The 23,064-nt window shown below is 44.3% G+C and overlaps 1 protein-coding gene across 6 annotated transcripts in view; it reads left to right on the top strand.

Moving 5' to 3' along the window:
* Positions 1–23,064, top strand: part of Tiam1 (T-cell lymphoma invasion and metastasis 1) — a 373,652-nt gene that overhangs the window by 335,286 nt on the left and 15,302 nt on the right. For 5 of the 6 annotated variants that reach the window (XM_005375657.2, XM_013504090.1, XM_005375658.2 and 2 more), the window contains 6 exons: positions 7,033–7,212; positions 8,223–8,291; positions 8,570–8,695; positions 11,689–11,797; positions 16,184–16,363; positions 16,447–16,565. In XM_005375657.2, coding sequence (XP_005375714.1) covers positions 7,033–7,212; positions 8,223–8,291; positions 8,570–8,695; positions 11,689–11,797; positions 16,184–16,363; positions 16,447–16,565 — 783 coding nt within the window. Of the gene's footprint in view, positions 1–461; positions 1,377–7,032; positions 7,213–8,222; positions 8,292–8,569; positions 8,696–11,688; positions 11,798–16,183; positions 16,364–16,446; positions 16,566–23,064 lie in introns of those variants that run through there. The other variant, XM_005375660.2, reaches the window with a different exon arrangement.

Raw genomic sequence — 23,064 nt, 5'->3', positions numbered from 1 at the left:
TGTTGTTGCATCTCCTATATCAGTGTATAATTATTTTAGAGTAAAGGAAAAATTAATTTTTAAATAGCATGCTGCCTGAACGTGGAGGAATGCACACATGTTCGCTGGGAGCAGAGATAGAAGTAAGTAAATCAGTGGACACAAATAATCACTTTTTATTCTGGGTGAATAATTGAGGCTGCTGATTTTTGAGGTGGTTTAGTTCTTTTTCGGTGAGCTGTTTTCCACACCTTAGGCAGGAGAGAGAATGCATGTTGGAGTTTTTTTTTTTTTTTATGTTTTTGCACTTTTTAAAATGACAATTTTTGTCGTGCGCTTAAAATGATAGTTTTTGTCATGCGTGGCTGTTAGGAACTGAGCAGGTATATCACTGTGTGCCTGTGGTTTGGGGTGGTGACACTGGAATGTCACACGGTGGGGTGGGGGCGGGGCCGTCACAGAGAGGCCGCAGGCTAGTGGCTTTCCTTTTGCCAGCCGCTCCCTTCTCTGGTGACCGCGAGTGACAGTCTCAGAGAGCCTCAGTGCCGCTGGTCATTTGTTTCCTGGTCCTGGCTTCTAATTGCAAACTCTTGGGTCTGGAACCGAATGCTAATCAGCTCCAGTCAGCAGAGCCTCGCTTGTGCTCTTGTGCTCGCTCATTCCGGATCCCTGGCAGCTATCACGTTGCTTCCCATTGAGCTAGTGTGTTAGAATCTTTTCCAGGACATTTCCATTCAGAATGACTTCTTTTTGTTTTTTTAATTCGTGTTTTTGCTTATCTCCAAAGCGTCTGCCATTGTAACTAAGGATTAGCACAAAATGTGAAAGCCTCCACCATGCACCAGGAAGAGCGCCTGTGAAGTTGTCTGAGCCGGGCAGGTTTAATATTCCTGGGCAGAGTGGGATGCCGGCCAATCAGCTGGTCTCTGGCTGGGGGCGAGGCGCTTCTGTCCCGGGGATGTGGGCTGGACCGTGTTTTCCTGCCTGTGTTGCTTGTCCTTTCTGGAACTTCTGTTGTTTAGCCAGGTAAAATCAAAGCATGAGGTCTTGTCCGTGGTGTAGCCTCTGACAGCCCCCAGGGGGCACGACGGGAAGCAGGTGCCTCTGCAGAGGCTGCTGTGGGCTGTCACTGCACTGAGATGTGGCCGCAGGTTTTCCAGGGACAGCTGGCATGGGATGTCCTCGGGAGAAGATGCTCTTTGTGGAGCTGGAGGGCATTTGCTGCACTCTGAGTATTTTAAGAAACTCCTGTTTCTGTGCTGAGCGTATGAGGTGGTAGAAGTAATTACCATGAGAATATAATCCTGACGATGTCTGCACTATGGAAAATAAAGCGCAAGCCCAGGATTGAAAACAATGACAAGTCTGGTGACTCTCTCTATCGGACGCTTCACCTGGTGAGCACATTTGCTGTTTGAATTCTTTCCAGCCTTGTTTATGTTACAGCTTTCCTGTAGTGGTGATTATACTTGTCCCTTTCCCTATAATTTATCCATTTGCTGTGTGGACTGTTGTTGACAAAAGATACATATCTTGTAGCAGTTTTTGGAGGGTTGGGGGTCAGTAGTTGGTGTGCAGTTGAATTTGCTTAGAATCATTACATTTATCTATTGTTTCACACTTAAATGGCAGAAAGATGTACCCTGGTAGTTTGCATTTTTTTGAAAACCTAATTGTCACTGGAATTTTTTTCTCTTTTCTTTTGGCAGTGGAGTGTATTATCTGATAGGTGCGTAATTCATCTCAGACTGGGAAATGGGAAGTCTAGGGTTTAGATTCTTTGACTTTATTTCTGCGATTTTAGAAGGAAGTGGATGGCTATAGAAGGGTTAGCTTAGGAGATGTATGAACGCTTTAATGTTTCCTGACCTATTTTGACAGATCAGATCTTATAGAAAATGTTAAACTTGAGTAGTAAATATGTGGTAGGTTAATGGCAAGAAATAAGTTAACCAAATCAAATCAGACCTTTCAGTAGTTTGTTGTTAGTAGCAGAATCTGTCAACTATTCAAGTTTGTGTCATTTAATGGGTCTTATACTTTTGACAGTGAGTTTGCCTGATTTAGCCAAAGAAGTCTTTGCCCTTCTTGGATGTTTTTCCTTCTAAGTTTGTGTGAGAGGAGCCCCAAAAGCTGATCAAGACCTATAAGAACTACCCTGGTATACAGTGGGAACTAAAATGATGAAGTCATTTTTTTGGTGTCTATCCCCCACCCCCCAAGCTTAAATAAAGGCTGTGAGATTTTAGGTCACTCTTGCCCCTTTTAAATCTGTGGGATGTGTTAAATCGGTCAGAGTCAGAACAGCTTTAGAACTCAGCTCTTCTGGAGGCAGAAATTGTCTTCAGTGGTTGCATAACAGGAAGCAACTTTAAACAGCTGGGTCTCTTGAGTTGACAATGTGGCCTTAAAAGTCTGCTCCCCCACCCCCCTTTGTACTTTCTTTTCATCTTTCCCAGGAGGAAGGAGGTATTATAAACATCAAGCTTCACACTGGCCTCAGTAAAGTGGCCCATTTCCTCTTACCATTGTCCCTGTCTTCTCAGCATGGCGGGTGGATGATTCTCAGTCCTGACAGCCCAGCAGCAGTTCAGCTCCCCTTTAACAGTTTTAAACTCTCCAGTGCCCTGAGTGCTCTGGTTTCCAGGGTGACCAATCACAGTCCTCACGTGGAGAGAGACTTGTACTTTTCCCATCTGGCTATCTTCCTCTTGCAAGAGTCCTTAGTTAATTGCCCAGTGCCATGAGGTTGGGCTTCTTGGAGCACGCTGGGAACCTCCCACTAGAGCATGCTGGGAACCTCCCACTGGAGCATGCTGGGAACTTCCCACTGCAGTTGCCTTATTTTGTTGGCTATGCTTGGTGCTCAAGTGGCAGGGTTGCCACCTCACCCTTCCTGATTGAGTGAGACACTGTTCTCACTTCCCTTTACCTGGCTTCCTGCCCATGCTATGTTGAGAAGGTCCTCATCCTTATGGACTTTGACCTAAGTGAGAAGTTTGGCCATGGCACAAGTGGTGAGCAGATTTGAAAGCCGGCCTCAATAGGTAAAACCCCTAGCTTAGAGGTTATTCCAGAGAAGCCCTACATGTCACACTTTCTGAAGAAATATTTGGGGGGGTACTATGTTACTAAAATTCTCAAACTTTATCTTACATCCTTTTAAGTTGATTCTTGCCAAGCAGAATTTAAGAGCCTTTTAAATAAAAGCCCTTGACAATAGCTATATGTATTATAACTTGGTACTGTTGGTACTTTTTACTCTTTATTCTAATTACATGTCTTGACAGCAGAGATCACATCCGTTTGGACTCAGGTACTTTGGGTACTCCTGAAGTCGGTTCCTTAAGACAGGGAGTGGGGTTGCCAGGGAGGACACAACCTTTCCCTTGTTCAGCTTCAGAGACCACTTGGCTAACTCTCTCTTTGGCTTAGGAATATGTCTACAAGCAAGGGTTGCCTAGGGCTCGGCACTTTCTCTAGGGTCTCAGGACCCTAGAGAACTGTAGGTGACCCCTGAAAGGCTAAGGGTACAGTAGTCCTCCTTAATTGTGAAGGATACATTCTAAGACTTCCAGTGGATAGCACCAAACCCTATATGTGCCATGTTTATTTTTATATATACATACCCATAATAAACCTTAATTTATAAATTAGACACAGTAAGAGATTAACAGCTACTAATAAAATAGAACAGTTATAACATGTAAAATATAACTACACTGTACTCTAACAGAAGCTATGAATATGGTCCTTTTTTCCTGCAAGACTCAGGACAAATACAGTGGTACCTCAGTTCATGTATGCTTTTGTTTGTCAACACTTTGGTTTGCAACCAGAAGCATTTGGCAAAATGTTGTTTCTGTTTGGCAATTCTGCACTGGGTGACAAACATGACTGTGACAGTCTTTCCTGCACGAACATGAATGTGGCCCTTTTTTTTGCAGAATTGTAAGTTTGTGAACCAAGGTACCACTCTAGTATTTTCTGACTGCAGGTAAAAGAAACCTCACAAAGTAACAGGTAAGGGGGTGGCTATAAACCGGAATTTGGCGTGTGAGATCTGCCTCACCAGGGTGCCCAGGGTAAAGGAGGAGGCAGTAATTGGAGAGCATTGGAACCCAGTCCACATCTCAGTGGCCTAACAACCCTCCACCCCTAGCCCCTGGGCCTGCTCAAAATGAGGATGCTGCACCTTAGAGATGGTGAATTTCAGACAGGCCAGGCCAGCTGCCTGCACTCATTTATTTTACTGAGATGTGGCCAGAAACAGTAACACATCAGTGTGACGAGAACCGGAAGCACAAGGGGGAAGTGTGTTCTGGAATTTCCTGTCATGGATATGTGTCAGGGCCCATATTTTTAGCTTTTCCCTTTTGTGAAGGAAGTCAAGAGATATACTTGAAACAACATACAAAGATGTCAGTTTCACATGGACAGCATGTCTAGGTAATAAAAGTGTGGTTATGTATACAGGGCCTCTAATGGGCCTGCAGTGAGGGTATGTTGGTCATGAGTAGTGGTTTCACTATTAATTTGTGTGAAGGCCAGAAAGCTGGGGTTACAGAAGGACCATTTAGAAAAGTATTGTGTGAGCAAAGACATCACTGGTACATTTGTTTTGTGAGGGTCCTTTGCCGGGTATCAAATCCAAGAGGCTGAGTTAAAATGGCAGACAGGGCAGTTGGTTATCGATTGTTAGCGTATGTCCATAGCATTTTCATTTTGCTTAGTGTATTTTTCCCCTCATCATACCTATTTATAATGAGTTTATTACATACTGTGCTTATCTTTGGCTCGTCAAAAAGACACTTGAACATTTTGCTGAAATGAGTATATTTATTCCTTCTTAATCTGTAAGGTGCAGCCTTACTCGACTATATATTCTGTGACAACACTGAGTTAGTAAAATCGTATCATAACTAAATAAAACCGTAGCTAACGCCCACTAAAATAAGCTTCAGTTAAAAACACATACTCTTTCTTTTTTTAACAGCCTTATTTTGAGACATAATTTGTATACCATACAAGTCAGCCCATTTGGGTGAATTTTTCCACAGTCACCTAAGGGAAAATTCTTGGTGGGGATATTCAGTGTCTGAAACACACTGTTCCATAGACAACATTAACTATTACCATTGACAGGTGAGTTATCCAGCAGTGAACAAGCTGTAGTGATTGTAAGAGAATCTGAATAATAAGTATGTGAATTTGGGTCTTGGTTCTGCTCTTCGTGTTATGATTTTGCAGCTAGTTCATCCTTGTGAGGTTCTGATTTCCTTCTCTGGTTCTGTCTTTATTTTCTTTTGCATATGCTAATGGTGGAAGTGTCCTTAATATTAGCAGCTTTCCTGGCCCTCGTGCAGTGCGGACCTTGATGTGCAGCTCTGTGTCCCAGTTACTGCTTTGGGAAGGATTCACATGTTCTTCCTGGGCAACAGGGAAGGAATTCTTTACCTGCAGCAGTATTAACTGGAAATGTGGACTTTGTGCCTAGGGCTGATTTAGAGGATCCAAGCAGCGAAGAGAACATGAAGACAGCCACTGTCCTTTAGGAGCTATCAGTCTAATCTTTACACCATTGGGCTTTTGGGACAAATAAGCTAGAGTTTGTTCTATGAGATAGATTCTGGAGAATTCTATAAAGAACCTTTAAAATACTGATCATGGGCACATCCCACCACAGAAGTTCTGATGGAAATGATCTGAGGTGTGCACTGGGCATTGGGATGTTTAAAAATTGCTCAGGTAGATGGGCATGGAAGCACATACCTATAGTCCCAGCACTTGGGAGGCTGAGCAGGAGGATCACTGTGAGTTTGAGGCCAGCCTGGGCTACATAGTGAGACCTTGTCTCAAAACAAATGAACAAACAAACAAACAACCAATCCCCAGGTGATTCTAATATGCTGTAAAGCAGACAGTTACAGATACCACTGGTTTTCCAGTAACCTATGCTTTGGAGATTTTACCTGACTCAATGGACTAGGATGTCAGAATCCAGAACTTGAGTGAGATGACAATATCTTGGGCAGCCTGGGGTCTTTCCTGATCATCCCCCATGGAGAGTGGATGGATACCAAGAGCACCCATAGAGGCCTGTTTCAGAGCCTGTCCTCTAAGAGCAGAATGGGACCTTTATGTCTTTGGAGAAAATGGAAAGTTCTTTATTTCTTAAATGTATGACAAGTGTCTTAATCTAGAGAGTTGCTTCAGTGTCAGTTTGTAATGGAGACAGGAAGAAATTACCCTCCAACATTCCAAATAAGTAGACAGTGTCCTAAAATGGCTCAGACAGTTAGCCTTGTAGTCTGTGTGAGTGTGGTTAATTTCTATGTCAGTCTCCTGGTTTATTTATTTCTTGTGGGATGGTTAAGACCACCGGTTTTGGGCTGGGCCTTGTGGCAGACACCTATAATCACACTGATCTGGGAAGCTGAGGCAGGAGAACCACAAATTTGAGTTCAGCCCGGGCAACTTGACAATTAGTGACTTAGCAAAATTCTGTCGCAAGATTTTAAAGATGGTGGTGGTGGAGGGGTGCTGGGGATGTAGCTCAGTATGAAGACCTGGGTTCAGTTCCCAGTACTTAAAAACAACAGCAACAAAACAAAAACCAGGCCTTGGACTGAGCATGGAGCTCAGTGGTAGAATGATTGCCTATCACATTGGTCCCTAGCACTGCCTGCCTCCCACCCCCAAAAGCCACAAATTTTGAAACCAGACCAATTCAAATCCTAACGCTGCCAATTACCAGCTGTGTCATGTTAAGTGAGTTTCTTAACCTCTCTGGGCTTGTTTGTCTCAGCCGTTAGCTAGAGATGATAATAGGTCTTCCTTACCAACACCCGGCGTGCACTAGTGTAAGTTAGCACTTGCCGTGACAATGGTTTTGAGCATCATTGCACTCTCAGCGTGGAGCAACTTGGGAAACAGGTGTAATTCATATCTGTCCGTGTGCTGCCCGGGAAGAGCGCCTTTCAGAGGGACAGGTGGAGCTGTTGCTGCTGAGGGCTAACACACCTGCCTTGCCTTTCCCACCATGCTCCCAAGAGCACAGAGCAGGTGGCCGCGTTTTGCCGCAGTTTGCACGAGATGAACCCTTCTGACTCGAGCCCGTCCCCTCCGGATGCCACGGGGCCCCAGCTGGCCACCATGAGACAACTGTCGGATGCAGACAAGCTGCGCAAGGTGATCTGCGAGCTCCTGGAGACCGAGCGCACCTATGTGAAAGTAGGTCTCTCTCTTCCCAGGGCCCTTCCTGCTGTGTCTGCCCTGCTCTCGCCTGACAGCGGGGTCAAAGTGTGGAGCTGGAGAGTGTGTAGCCCTTGCTGATAGAACTGGGCTTTTATTCTGAGTGTTACAGTTTCTTCTTATAGCCCCGTGTGATGAGGTGATGCCCACTTGTATTACCAGCACTCTGGGAGGCTGAGCCAGGAGGATCACAAGTTTGAGTTCATCCTGGCCAACTTAGTAACTTAGCAAGATGCTGTCTGAAAATAGAACATAAAGAAAGGCTGAAGATGTAGCTCAGTGTGAAGACCCCGAGTTTAGTGCCCAGGACAATAACTAGCTAACTAATTAACTAACTAACTAAGCAAGCTGTAGAAAGTTAAGAAAGCATACCAGTTCTTATAGCAATTCATTGATACATGTAATTACAGCAGTTCACTGATATATACATGAATGGTTGAGCAAATAAGTGGAATACAGTGACTATTAAGCGATCTTTCTGATCTTCCTAACTCTATTATAAAGCTAATGCTAAAGCTGAATTGAATGTTTGAAACACGTGAAAGCATTACCTTCATAATCTGATTGGAGTCGAGGTGGAAGGGTGAGATCTCTTCTTTGTACTGTTGCTCGTCCTGATGTGGACTGATGTTCCTCACATGAAAGGATTGTGATGTCTTTCTATCTGTATTTTAGTCTTTAAGTCAGGGGCAAGAAAGTTATGGCCCTCGGGCCAAAGCCAGCCTGCTGCCCATTTTTGCAAATCATCTTCTGTTGGACCCTGGTGTTAGTTCCTGTGCCCACCTGCTCTGAGGGCGCAGCAAGATGCGGTGGGGTGGCCCTGACCACGTGGCCTACAGCACCTGAGCTGCTGACGGAAGAAGCAGTCTTGTTTCTGCATTAATGATCACTGTGCTGTTTGTGTTGGAAACATAATCTGTTTTTCTTCTCCTTTAGGTTTGCTGTGTAGACTTTTAGATGTGCTAATGAGATATCCTTCCACCTTTTAGGACTTGAACTGTCTCATGGAGAGATACCTGAAGCCGCTTCAGAGTGAGACTTTCCTCACCCAGGATGAGGTATAGTGGGCATTGTCTTGGCTTGGTGAGATCATGTTGTCCATTGACTTGTGGGAAAGAGGAGGGAGTCGGGGGGCATGCATAATACTGAGAGCATTTTGAACTTGTGTATTTATAAGAAATAGGTCAAATGTTGCCTGTTAAGCTTTGGTGTACCCTGGGAGAAGCGGCTGTTCCATCCTGTGGTAGTAGACTTATTACCCTAACTGATAAATACTAATAGAGTTTCTGAACACTTACGAAAGGTAGGGTGGATTAAATCCTTTTTCATTTTTCAGCTTGATGTGCTTTTTGGAAATTTAACGGAAATGGTGGAATTCCAAGTAGAATTCCTCAAAACGCTAGAAGATGGAGTCAGACTGGTACCTGATCTGGAAAAACTTGAGAAGGTCGACCAGTTCAAGGTCAGTCTCGCCTCTTAGTGTCACGGGTGGGGCTCCCTCGCGGTCAGAGTTGAATTCCTTAGCAGCACATGGCAGGGGCCCTACGCAGACTTGTGCAAGCTGTTGTCCCCGTGGTGGGACTGGGACTGCTGGGTGGGGCAAGTCCCAAAGGAAGTCAGCGTGGGAACTGACTCATCTTGCTGTGTGTGTGGCTCACGGAAAGCCGGTGCCATCTACTTGCATTAAATTGGTTCATCTGCTGGCTTCTATTCCACAACATGTACTAACCTTGACCTTTTGTTTTGTTTATGAGCGAGCCTTTAATAAATTAGCTATTAGCAAATTAAAATAGCACCTCTGGCCTCCCAGTAAACAAATTAATTTATTGTGTTCTGGGAAGGTTTGCCGGATGGTAATGCGTATCATTATCCAGGAGGGAGGCAGCCCTTCTAGCACACGGTGTCCTTGCAGCCTTAATGAGGATTTATGATCAGTGCCTTCATAGGATGCTCGTAGTTTATTTCCTCTGCCCGGTTGGCTTTCCTTTATGGCAGAGGTTTCCTGTTTCGAACCTCCAGCTGACAAAACTCACTTACTCATGTGTTGCGTAGCATGTCACCCTCATACACTATTTGAACAGATTAATAACATGTAATTAGCATACAGTGCAGTGCATCTATTTAAAGTGCAGCGTTTCATGAATTATACACACACATTTCTATAAAACAACACAATACAGCACAACCGGGCCAGTGAATTTAGTCATCACCCTGAAAGTCTCTTTCTGCACCTGTGTGATTTCTCTGTCCTGCGTCCTACTTCGTCCTACCCGAAGGCATCTGTGCTCTGCTTCCCATTACTATGGATACGTTCAAATACATAAGTTTGGATAAAATTTCCTCTTGGGAATTAGCAATGACCACCAGTCTGTAGGAGGCCTTCTGAAATCCTAGAGATGACAGCGTTGGGTAAAGGTGTTTGTGTGCATGTGTGCCTGTTATGGTTTGTGTCTGGGTGTCCCCCCAAAGCCTCACGTGGCCATGGGGCAGGCTTTTAGGGTTTGATTGATTATGGGTGTGAGAGCTACACCTGCCCTGGGGTGGATAGTTTGCATATGTAAGGGAGAGGAAGAGGCTGCTTGCTGCCATTCCTTCCCTTGCGTGTGTGCTTGTTGCTTTGCTGTGTTCTGCCGCCATGAGCTGTAGCCCTCTGCCATGTGCCACTCTGCCTTGTAACCTGCCAAGTATGGACTGAAACCTCCACAAACTGTAAGCGAAATGAACCTTTCCTTCCTTAATTTTGGGCATCAGGTATTTTGTCCCAGCAACGAGAGAAAAGTAACCAAAACAGTGCCCCAAGATCCATCTTTAAGGCTAGAAGAATAAATGGATCCTTAGTATTTATATGTGGTTGATATATATAGTAAGTGCATGTATACAATGAAAAAAAATCTGTCTATACTATGTACATATATATGTGTGCATATAAATGCTTGGCATATGTGTATATACTATATAACATATTATATATATATACTATATAACATACGTAAACATTTTATGTAATATATATCTATTATACCCAGTCATGTCTATCAAGTTAAAGCTGGGCATGGTTGTGCATGCATGTAATTCCAGCACTTGGGAGGCTGAGGCAGGATGATCATGAGTTTCAAGCCAGCTTGGGCTACATAATAACTTTGTCTCAAAATAATGAGTTAAACACATGAATGGCTTTAGTGTCACCAGAAGGAGGTGTTACATAGAAAACGTTTTCCTCCATTCCTTTTCTTGTTTAATTCTTAAGGGTGGCCCAAAGGATAATGATCTGTTCTCATAGAATCAGATGGCTCCTGCTGATGCCCTTCTAAGTAGGAGTGTTGAGAAAGTAGAATTTGTAGGAAGAAGCTTCAGGCTGATGATTATGTGTCGTCCAAAGAAACCTTCTTATTTGCCAGCAGACACTTAAAACTTACTGTGTATTAGATCAGTTGCATGGGTTGGAGCCCAGTTTATCACTCAAATCCAAAGCCTTAATTGTTTGCTTGGACCTAACTCTTAATTCTGTGCCTAAGTGAACAAAGCTGCTGTCTGCACAAGACTGGAATGTTGTGAACTCATGAAGGACACATTCCTGAGGCTCCTTCACTCATTCATACAGGCTGAAGAGACGGCGCCTAATTCCACAGTGGGGCATATTTTCTGCTTTAGCATCACTGTGTTCTTACCTGCTACCTGCTACAGGTATAGAGCAGGTTTTGGAGAGAACAGATGTAGTGACCAAGGGACATGTGCGCTGTACTTTTGGAAGCGTGAGCATTTCCTGCTTTTACTTGGTTTCTCACATCTGTCTCCCAGCAAGAATTCATGAGAAGAGACTTCAGGAGATTTCTGTCTTTTCCAAAATGTATTTTTTCTCATCAGCCCCCCTGGCATCCTAGAGAGTTTGTCTTGGTTACTTTTCTCTTGTTGCTGAGACGAAATACCTGATGCCCAAAATTAAGGAAGGAAAGGTTTATGTAGCTCAGTTTGTGGAGGTTTCAGTCTGTACTTGGCTGGCTCCAAGGCAGAGTGGCACATAGCAAAGGGTGCCTGTTCATGAAGGTGGAAAACAGCAAAAGTGAGAAGAGCAGGGAGAAGTGGCAGCAAAAAGCCTGTTTCCCTCCCTTACGTATGCAAAACTGTCCGCCCCAGGGCAGGTGTAGCACTCACACCCATAATCCCAGCATTGGATCATGGATCAGTCATAAGCTCTAAAAGCCCGCCCTATGACTGCATGAGGCTTTGGGGGGACATCCAGACACAAACCATAACAGAGGTCATTAAAAGACATAGGTCTGGAGAGCTAGGGGCAGTGCCATTGTAAATATCTGTTGCACACGTTCGTAAGCCCTTGGCAGAGAGCTGATAGGCAGGGATGCTGCTCTGTGGGGAGGGGAGGCAGACCTACCTGCCGTGGAGACCTCTAGTTGAGGAGGAAGGTGAACCAACCGTGCCTTTTCTCATTAAATCCAGAAAGTGCTGTTCTCTCTGGGGGGATCCTTTCTGTACTATGCTGACCGCTTCAAGCTCTACAGTGCCTTCTGTGCCAGCCACACGAAAGTCCCCAAGGTCCTGGTGAAAGGTGAGTCCTCTGACATGTCCTGCAGACCCAGGTGTCAGTTGTCATTCACGTTCGTGAGTCTGTTTACGGTTACGGTTACTGGCCTTTAGAAGAAGCCCAAGAGTCACTGATGTGTTGGAAAGACATCCCAACAAGCCACAAATATGGGTCTTGCGAAGTGAAAGACATTAATATCTGAGTTACTCATTGTATCGGTTTTCTTGTAATGAAAGTTTTGACTTGGCTGTTCTGGGCCAGAATTGATAGGTCATTTTGCAATTTTGTTTAAAAATCCCTGCTTTATTCCTGTTTTTCATTAATGAAGTCAGGCTAGTTCTCTTAACCTACCACACTTTAAATAACTTTTTAAGGAGTTACTTCTTTCTTTTAACTATTTTTGTCCCTAGATGTATGTTAACTGCTACTGACATCACTACTAAAGTTGTTTCAGTCGTGCACTAAAAATTGCTCTAGTTACAGTTATTTTTACACAGAACAAAGTAGAATTTTTATGTTGGCAAGATACTTTTCTCTTTATACTTTTCCCTACTTTAGCAGTGCTGAGGATCAAACCCAAGGCCCTGTGCATGCTAGGCAAATGCTGTAGCACTGAGCTGTACCCCCCGTCCTGATACTTTTTTTTACATGTTCTGAGAAGATGATAAAATGTCCTGAGAGTCCCCAGAAAGCAATTGTGTTTCCATAGCTCAGTGTTCTGGAGTTGGTGATAGGTACAGATGATCACAAGAAAGAAAAAGTAGAATAGTCAACAGAGGCTGGGAAGGTACGGGGTGGCAGGTTAGGAAATGGTTGGTTATTAGGTTAAAAAAGGTAAGTACAATTAGAAACCAGGTGTGATGGTGTATGTCTGTCATCCCAGCACTGTGGAGGCTGAGGCAGGAAGATTTTAGCAAGTTTGACCTCAGCCTAGGCAATTTAGTGAGTAAGGGAGACCCTGCTCCAAAATAAAAAAGGGCTGGTGTATTAGTTGCTTTTGACATTGCTGAGACAAAATACCTGACACCCACAAGTTAAAGTAGGAAAGGTTTATTTCAGTTCGCAGTTCGTAGAGGTTCCGTCCGTAGTTGGCTGGCTCCAAGGCAGCGTCATGGCAGAAGGGCATCGCAGGGAGAAACAGTCTATGGCAGCAGACAGAAGGCAGCAAGCAGCAGTGAGCCTGGATCCCTTCTCTCCCTTTATAATCCCTACAGGCTGTGAGCCTATTGATTGGTGCCGCCCATACCCAGGGTGGGACTTCTACTATCCGCACCCTTCATCCCAGTATCACACCCTTAATCTACATTCACATACCCTAATCTAGTCGCCTTCAAAGCTCTCCACCTATGACCATGCGACACTATGGGGAGCATCTGGATACAAGCCAGAACAGCTGGGCATGTAGGTCAGTGTGAAAGTCGCGGGTTCAGATTTCATTCAGCACCACAAATAAATAAATAAATCAGTGAAATTTTTACAATTAAAAGGAATTAGTTTTACTGTTCCATAGTACAGTAGGGTGACTATAGTTAACAATAATATGCATTTTAAAATGATAAGATTTTGAGGGTTCCTAACACAAAGAAATGATAAATAGGAAATAGGTATGCTGCTTACTCTGATTTGATCATTCTATATTATGTATATTCATTGAAGTATCACACTATACCTGCTCATGAATGTGTACAATTATTATCTATCCATTTAAAAAATTCCACTCTGTTGAAGCAAGAGGTTTTCACAAATCAATGTAATACGTAATATATATGAATTATCCAGTAATATAAATAAAGATACCCCTCTTCCCAAAAAAGTATTAAAGAAATATTTTCTTGGTAAACAGTACAATCAATAGACAGTTTGGTTTCAAAGAATCTCTGGAAATCAGCCTGTTATTTCTTAACATTTCACTGTGACTGCCAAGCAGACATCTGCTAATCAAGTCCCTTGATATGTAAATAATTTCCATGTGTTATGCTTATGTTTGCTGCCAAAGAGAACTAGCTCAACTTAATTTAAAAGCTATTAGAGGAAATATTGGTATAGTATGGGTCTCCGGGTAATAGAAGAGCCTGTCGCAGATAATGACAGACTTAATGGTAGTGACAGTCTGCAACAGGATTCAAGGAAGCTCCTTGTCATACTGTGGGACCTTAACCACATTTTCACATGTGCTGCATTGGTCATACAGTTCTGTGTATATGTTTCTTTTCAAACTTTTATTGATTGCTAGTTGTTAGCAATTTATTAAAGTAACCGTTTTAGAGTACTTGGCTCCATATGAAATTATATACCCATTACATTTCTTTGAGCAACAGTGCTTTTTAAACATTACTCAATTAGATTAAATTCTGCCCCTATGGATTTTTCTTAATTCAATAACATTATGTTTTGTACCTGAAAATATCACATTAATATTTAAAACTATCCCTTAAAACAGCAGGCATGACCTACATTTTCCTAATTGCCAAATGAGCCAGGAGCATGAAGAGATCTCTTTGAGGACACATGTGGGGCTTCTAACAGACTCACAGCTGGGTTGGGTGGGAGCAAACCTCCTGCGCATCCCGAGCGCTGTGAAATGTACTTCGTGGGCTTGAGTCCCACACCAGACTTTTGGACTTGAGGATTGGTGTGTGACGGGTGGGGTTCCTGCACTTCTTCTCGATGTGGCCGAAGACTTGGGGTGCCCCCTGAAAACCACAACTTCCCTGCCTTATAAGCCAGTGGGCCACTCATTTTCCGTGGTCTTTTTCTTCAGGGATTTCTTTGAGAGGAGCAGAAGAACGGGGCTGGACCCATGGAATCTGATTCCTTTTGATAGAATTTAAAAACAGTGAAGAGACTGTAAGGTCTTCCCCCATGGTCACTTTTTTTTTTAATTGAAAAAAGACAGAAGAATCACCTTGCAGTTTCATGATGCCCTATTATAATATCCTTGGAGTTAGCTTATGCTCCTAAGCCCCAGTGATGGGGAAGAAAAAAATACACACACACATGCATATTTAAATATATGCCTGCTGGGTTTTAAAAAAATTATTATTCATTTATTCAAGAACTGTCTGAGTTCCTCTGACATGTAGGTGCTGTTATAAAAAGTGCTGAATCCCCGGAGAGCAGCATTTAATTTCTAATAGGCAAAAGTCACCTAGATGAATATGTAGATTCTGAAAGTGAAGAATGAGTTTGTTCAGAATATTGATTGTGTTTGTTTTTGAGTTCATCCTAAAGGATACAACTCAGGAATAGCCAGATGGAAGAGTGGCATAGGGCAGGCGCAGGTCGTCCTGCCAGCACCAGCCTGGATGGTTCCCGTGTCCACTGTCTCTCTCCTTTGGATAGATCTTCCTGTCTCTTCCCAGCATTGGTTTGCACCTGGAAGGCACTACTCGTGTTTTCTGGTCATCTAATGGCAGAACCCTTTCTGCTAGTTTGGGCCCTCCAGCTCTCCAGGGCTGCTTGTAGGCCCAGCTGGGACACAGATAAGAGCAAAGCTGGTGAGGAAGGTGCTGCCTGAGCTCAGTTTGGGTCCCCACCCTGTGGACACTAACCGCTAACCGAGGTAGCACCAAGTTGACATTGAACAGATCCCGAGGGAGATCAGCCCAGCTCCACAAGGCCACAGCTGTCAGGGGCTGCTGCTTCCTGCTTTCCTGACTGTGTTCCAAAGCGAGTCTTCTAGCAGTGAGACTCTTGAAAGCCTAGGAAAGCCGGGGTAAGGCACGTATAAAATGCGGGGTGGTGGCTAGGCGAGTGGATCAGAAGGTTGCCAAGGCTTGTCACTCACAGCCCGCAGGGCAAGAGCTGCTTCGCGTTCCAAGAGGAAGCTGCGGGGTCGGTCAGAATGCCGAGGAGTGAGAACAAAAAGTGGGCAAGAGACTCGCTGAGGGGAGTGATGTGGCGCTGGGAAGCAAGCTCACCATTGCTGGTTTGGATAATTTCCGCCAGCTCCGGGATCTAGTAGCTGCCAAGGTACATAACACCAGGCCCCGGGGTGATGGGGACAGGAAAAGTGACAGTGTCAGAGGTTCATAGGGGAGGTGGCTGCTTGTGGCGACTCTGAGTGGATGCTTGTGGGCAAGTCCTTTAGCACCTTCAGGAAGTGGCCCATCTGGGGAGGAGTCTTCCCAGGCTCCTTAAGTAAGGAGGGGCCCGCATGTCAAAACATCAGCGCAAAATGACATGCATGTTAGAAGGAGGAGAAACGGCAGCCCCTGAAAACCCAGGCGTTCAAGTTCATAGACTGCTACCCTTCAGCTCATTTGAGGGACAGCCGGGCAGTTGTCTGTCTGAGCTAAACCCGCCCCTTCCCCTCTTCTTCCTGTGAAGGGGGCACCTTGGAATAAGCACCCGTGAGTGGAACGGTGCAAAGGGAGGACCACCTGACAGTCTGTATCTAAACCCTTCCAGCCAAGACCGACACGGCTTTCAAGGCATTCTTGGATGCCCAGAACCCGCGGCAGCAGCACTCGTCCACGCTGGAGTCTTACCTCATCAAGCCCATCCAGAGGATCCTCAAGTACCCGCTGCTGCTCAAGGAGCTCTTCGCCCTGACCGACGCGGAGAGCGAGGAGCACTACCACCTGGACGGTGAGCGGCACCCCGGCCTCCCCTTCCTCGGCCTGAGAGGGTGTCTGAGCGGCCCCCTCACTTCCTGATTTGTGCTCTTCTAGTGGCCATCAAGACCATGAACAAGGTCGCCAGTCACATCAACGAAATGCAGAAGATCCATGAAGAGTTTGGGGCTGTGTTTGACCAGCTGATTGCGGAGCAGACCGGCGAGAAGAAGGAGGTAAGGACGCCTTTTTCTGGCCGGGTCTGTCTGGGCTTGGATTTTCTGGCTGTCTTTTAACGAGGTGCTCCCTGCAGATTCCGCAGTCATGTGGTTGCTTCTGTTGGTCGAGCTTTTGTCCTCTGTCCAAGGCTGCATTGTGACTTTTCTTCTCCAGTTGGACTGTCTTCCTTGATCTTAGCCAAAAGCCCCAGAATCGATTATTTAATACAGGAAGCTCTCCACTAGGCTTTGGAATCTCTGCTTTGATTCTAAGTGTGAAGATGAGCTCTTACTACCACAAGCCGGGCTATTGTAAGACTTGGCCTTCAGGATCAGCATAGCATCTGGCATATAATAGGTGTGGGGTAAATGTTAATTGGATGAATGTAAGTTTCCATTTTTTTTTCCAGTCTACTCAAAAACCTAGGTGGAAGCAGTAAGAGGGACAGATACACCTGCGAAAGGCTCAGGGAGAGCTAGAAGTTGTGCCTCAGTCACTTCCAGGGTCTTCCAAGAATAAAAATGCCCATAAAGCTGAGGTGGTGTGATCCCCCACCAGCGTGTCTGTCCACCCAGATCGGGGGGGAACATTGAATCAGTTTTGCTTTGCATTTAGAGAGAGAGAAAGAGAGAAAAGCTGGGTGGGAACTGTGAAGCACCAGCCTGGTCATGGTTAGGAGGGATAGGGCAAAGGAAGAGGGCAGAGTTTGGTGGGTTGACCATCCAGGTTCAGAAAGAAATCCAGTCATTATCACTTAGTCATGGAGATATAAAAATGAACACATTGAGGAATTTACTTTTTTTTTTTTTTTTTTTGAGACAGGGTCTTGCTATGTAGTTCAGGCTGACCTTGAACCCACTATGTAGCCTAGAGTGGCCATGAACTTGTGGCTATCCTCCTGCCTCAGCCTCCTGAATGCTGGAATTACAGGAGTGCATCACCACACCCACTTCTCTTACTCTTAAAATATGGAAGACTTAGTTGGGTGCTACAGGCTTCACCAGGAGGGCAGAAGTGCAGATCTGTGTGTGGGGTAAAGAGTTATAGGGGAGATGAAGTGAGTTTTTCACAGCTGGAGAAATCCATGAGGCCAGGGCTAGCCAGGACAGGATTGCATATCTCCGTTCCCAACACCTTGCAGAGTTGCAGAGGTGTGAGAGACAGTGTAAAAGCCTAGATTCAGAGAGCCCAGGAAGGCGTGCTGGAGAGGAGATGTCATTTTCAATGAAATGCTGTTCTTATTTTTTGTTTTTTGCCTCCATAAGATGAGGAGCAAAGCCTGGGAAGGTTTTTGGCCTACTTGACAGATAATTTAGTCCATCAGAGTGTAGAAGAAATGGATGCTGCTACCTTGGAATTAATTTTCACTATTTGGTGAAATGTTTTTAAAAACATTCTCCTTTTTAGAGAACAAAATATAGAAAAAGGCAAAAAGGAAACTCTGTTCTCAAAAGACAGAGCCCTACATTTTTAATGTTTTGGTGTTCCTTTGATTTAGAAAAATTAATAAATATGGGTATGCTTAAATATTCTCAAGGTAATTTTATATCTTGTTTTCTTTCCCTGAACACGAAATAGTCATATTATTTTAAATTTCTGTGTGATGTTTCATTGTGTGGCTGAACACTAATGTATCCTTAATTCCTATTGTCAAGCAAATTTCTTTTTTTTTTTTTTTTTTTTTTTTTTTTTTGTTTTTTCTTTTTTTGTTTTTTTGAGACAGGGTCTCTCTATGCAGTTCAGGCTGGCTTTGAGCTCACTTTGTAGCCCAGGCTGGTCTCAAACTTGCAATGATTCTCCTTTCTCAGCCTCCCAAGTGCTGGGATTACAGGCGTGTGCTACTGTGCCCGGCTATTAAGCAAATTTCTTAGTTTCGTTTACTAACTCCTAGGAATAATAGTATAAACATTTTAAATCATGAAACAACCCTCCCCCGTTGTTTTTTCTTTTTCGTTTTGACAGAAGCAGATTGTTCTGGGTGATAGATAGAATAAACATTTTCTTTCTTTCTTTTTTTTTTTTTAATTTTCATTATATGTCAAGTCAGTATTTGGATTCTAATGACCTTAGGAGAAGGTGACAGTGTTGCTAGCCAGTAGGTGATGTGCAGCGTGGGATGCAAAGAATGTATAAAAACAAAGATGAATGTGGTCAAAGTCAGAGGCTTTAAAAAGGAGTCCGGCTTAGGTAAAACTGGAGGTCCTTTGAGATGAAACCCTGAGAGTCGATCTGTCCAGCAGGGGACAAAAAGAGACGCAGAGCTGGGCAAAGCGCTTCCCACTGAACTCAGATTATAAATAGAAATGTGCAGAGATGGAGGGACCCTTGACAAAATGCCCGTGTTACAGGGGCGGAAAAACCTATTGCTATCAGAAAGCTCAAAGCCCAGAAAAATGAAAGTTTGGAAAAAATGTCCAAAGAGAGCAGAAGACCGTGTTTTAGCAGGAGAAGATGAGCCAGCAGCAGGAAATAGGCCTTCGACAGAAACTGATTACTCGGAGGCAGTTGATTACCTAAGGGGCATAACTAAACGGCTGTTGGATTGCTTTTTCTCAACTGAGGAAAATGGTCTTGAAACTGGAAAGGATGCGATAGCTTTGATTCCACCAGAATAAAACCTCAAGGAGAAGAGGGCCTGGAGGAAGAGTGCGACAACGCCAAGACCATTGCTGAGTCTACACCACCACTCGCCGCAGGCCTGCTTAGAACATGTAGGGAGATGAAGGCTGGTGACCGTGGGGCGACACGCATCATGTCCTGATTTCCGTGGAGGCGATTCTGGTCCTTGTAGTTCCCTTTTAATGGTGACATCCAGTAGAGACCTAGAGTGGACTTAGGAACAGTTGGCAGGCGGTTAGGAATAGGAACATTGGTCAGTATCTGCTGGTAGCTGCAGGTTTATGTTGAAGTGGTAGCATTCAAGGGACACAGGATGTCTGAGTCCTGTCTTCAGCCAGTTTTGCTTGGGGTGTCTCCAGGGTAGGTTCACAGAAAACAAAGCTGGCAAGGAAGCATTTCAGGATGAAACTGGGCCTTCGGTCTTCTACTCTCTGTAGAGTTGAGCTCCCTTTTCCCTGGGTAGGCAGAAGAAGAAGCCAAGAGGGCCTTCTCCCTGGGGAGGAGGCTGCAAGCAGCCTGACTAGGGAAGGCGTCCCTGTCTGGTTGAGGGAGAAGCCTCCCTGTGCACTCACCCTTGGAGTCTGGAGGAAGACAGATGGGCCGGCAGAAGCCGGAGGGGGAGGCTGTTGGTCAGAGTGAGCGGTCCCCGCCCCGTATTACACTCACCTTGTGGAAGTGTGTCAAGAGAGAAACTGAGGTGCACTGCAGCTCATGTTTTCCCCCAGTGTAACAAGTAAAATACTCATTCACTACACTAAATGTCTCACGCTTGACTGGTGCTGGCCACATGAGCTTGGCTTTTCTCGGTGCATCCCAAGCCTTGGGGTCAGAAGTGTTGTGTGTCTCTTCCTCCCAGGAGCCAGGCTGAAGCAGCAGCGGCTGTCTTGGGTAGATCCTTTCCATGGATGGCAGGTAGAGCTCAAGAAGGCTGGTGAAGGGTGGGCACGATGGCACCTCCCTGTACTCGCAGCAACTCAGGAGGTTGAGGCAGGGGAGTTACAAGTTTGAGGCCACCCTGACCAAGTCAGCCAGACCCTGTCTTGGAAAACAAAAAAAAACAGCTAGAGATTTAGCTCAGCAATCCCAGAGTTTAATCCCCAAAACGTGAATGAATGGATGAATGAATGAATGCATGCATACATGCATATATACATATATACATATATACATACATATATGCTAGTGGAAGCTTCTTATGGTGTCACATGACCATGCTCATCCTTACGGTGTCACATGGCAGAAGGTGCAGGTACATACAATTCTATTGGAGAAAGTGGAGTTTCAACAATCTAGTACAGCGACCTTTGATCACTTTTAAATTCATAGCACCAGTATAGTGCCCAAGAATTGTATTTACACATCTCATTACTGCTATGTAGAGATTGGGAAATGGCTAGTGGAGACTAGATAGTGCCCTTCCCTGGTGAAATCTGGTGCATTTAGTTGGTATGCTACTTAATATTGATGAACCAAGTAACCTGATGAAGTTTTATTAACCCTTGGTTGTTCTAACAGTAATGTGACACAGCAGTAGCAGTGTCTCCATACTCCACAGGGATAGTGCAAGTTGTGCTGTGTCCAGGGGCAGGTCACCAGATTGCTGCTGCAACTAGAAACACAGCAAGGTCATAGTGACAGCATCCACAGAGCCGTTTGTCTCTGAAAACTTAGTTCTGGCCCTTCAAGTGCTTGGACTCTTGCTGTGAGGAAGAGGATGTTCAGTTTTGTAGACCGGGGGAATAGGAGTGAGAGGCCAGGAGGCAGGTACACTGGGAGACCCGGGTGAGGAAGAGCTCCTACCACTTTGGGACGTTCACAGACGGGGTGCACCGTGGTCTGTGATAGTTGTACTCTGACGGGTACAGAGCGACCAGCGGATCTTCCCGCCTGTGATGGGAACCACCCTGGCAGTGAGGAGTTGGGATTCCGACAGGTTTGAAGGGGAATGGGGAGTCGGGGAGGAAAGCTAAACACGACCACAGCACTTCTGTCTCAACTTGGAGGATGTGTGCCAGCCCCTCAGTGAATGGCCCAAACTGTGCATAGTGCCACGGTCGCTCTGTACTGTGATTTCCCCTCCACAGTCACACACGTATGCAGTGCCCTTCCCATGTCCACAGGCACTTGTCACGCACCGTAGCCGTAACTTCTGCATTTTGAGGGGTGGCAGCAAAACTAGCTCAGATTCCTTTTTCTTCATTCACAATTTCATGGAGAGAAGATTTGTTCTTAGCAACCTCAGCCTGCAATTTTCCTCCCTTATTATTTGGAGAACTTTCACCTTCTCAACTTAAAGGGAGCACCTGACAGCTTTTCTTTGTCATATTCCAGTTTCCAGTGTCAGTATTCTCGCTCTTTGAGACTGTTCTTAAATAAAAACAAGCGTTTCTTTAACACAAGCACTGTGATCGTGTAACCGTTGGTACCCAGAACACCTGCCCAGTGACTAGTGGGCACAAAGGTTCCCTGGGAAAAGCAGCAATTTGTGTCCCAGGTAGGAGGGAGAGGGACAGCATGAGATTGGGTCATATTAGTTAGACTGGCATGCCATTTAAAACTTATGAATGGGTTATTCCTAGAATTTTTTTTTAGTATTTTTAGACTTCATTTGGCCTGAAGAGAACTGAAACCATGGAAATGAAAACCACAGATAAGGGGGCATGTCTACTGTGCAGTATAAATAATGGATGAAGTGTCATTGGGCTGTCTGGGTCATCATATCCTGATGGCTCTTCAACCGGAAGAACTGGTCTGAGATGGTTTAGCATTTAACCATGGAGGGGTTCAGGCCATGACGTGACTTCGTGATCTCTAAGTATTTCAGCTCTCATTCTGCATATAGCTGTCCAGGAATCCTCAAGCTTCTAATTGAGCTTTTCTCTTCCTCCTCTGAAGGAAAATAAGATATTTAGATTGCATTTGGAAGAATAAATAATTTGACTCTACTGCTTCCAGGAAGAGCAAATTCTGCAGTGGAGATGTCTGAGATTTTGAGGGTAGATCTTTCTCATTGACAACCGTATCTCCCTGAGAATCGGTACCTATTTGAACATAGAGCATCTTTAATTTGGTAGGTCAGTTTTGACAGGTAAAACTGGGTGTGCATTTCAGAACCCTGGTTCTTACCATTTTGTCATCTTATTCTTAAAATTCACTTAGACAAACACAGAATAAAGAAAAAAATGGGCAGATTTTTTGTGTGAATCCTGTGTTTCTTTGGTAGTGTAGAGGATTTGGTCTTCAAGGTGGACATTTTGTATGAATTAAAGAGTTTTTTCATTAAAGTTTCTTCACATTGTAGCTCAAACATAGCAAAACATAATGAGACATTAGTTGGCCATAAAACAATAAACATTATGATATCTACCACCTCTTGCTTCCAGTGGAGGAGGTGTTTCTTAGATGCTGGCAAGTTGAGAATATTTTTTAAAGTGGGATGTATCATTTTCTGTGCTATTTCTCTTTTATAATTCTTTTATTTACATTGACAAAAATCATACAGGATGATTCTCAACTTACAGTGGGGTTATGTCCTTAAAAGCAATCTGAAGTTGAAAAATCTACAAAAATTTTTGTTTGTTTGTTTTACCATGCTAGGGATTAAACCCAGAGCCCTATACATACTAAGCAAGTACTCTACCTCTGAGCCAAACCCTTAGCCCCTCCAAATTTATTTAAGTCCCCAATAAATACATCATAAAGTTGAAAACTTACTTTAAGCCATGGTAGTTTGGAGATTGCTCCCCCACCCTGTGTATGTGCATATTGTTTTGTTATACATACATATTGTGGAATGGCTACATCAAACCATTTAACTTATGCATTATGCATTATATCACATACTTAAGCAAATGTTTTTAGGAACAATATTTTCACAAAGTAAGATTGACACTAGCC

The sequence above is a fragment of the Chinchilla lanigera genome, unplaced genomic scaffold (assembly GCF_000276665.1).
Source record: "Chinchilla lanigera isolate Chin_1 unplaced genomic scaffold, ChiLan1.0 scaffold00006, whole genome shotgun sequence".
NCBI classification, from domain to species: Eukaryota; Metazoa; Chordata; class Mammalia; order Rodentia; family Chinchillidae; genus Chinchilla; species Chinchilla lanigera.
This window is presented reverse-complemented; position numbering and strand designations above follow the sequence as displayed.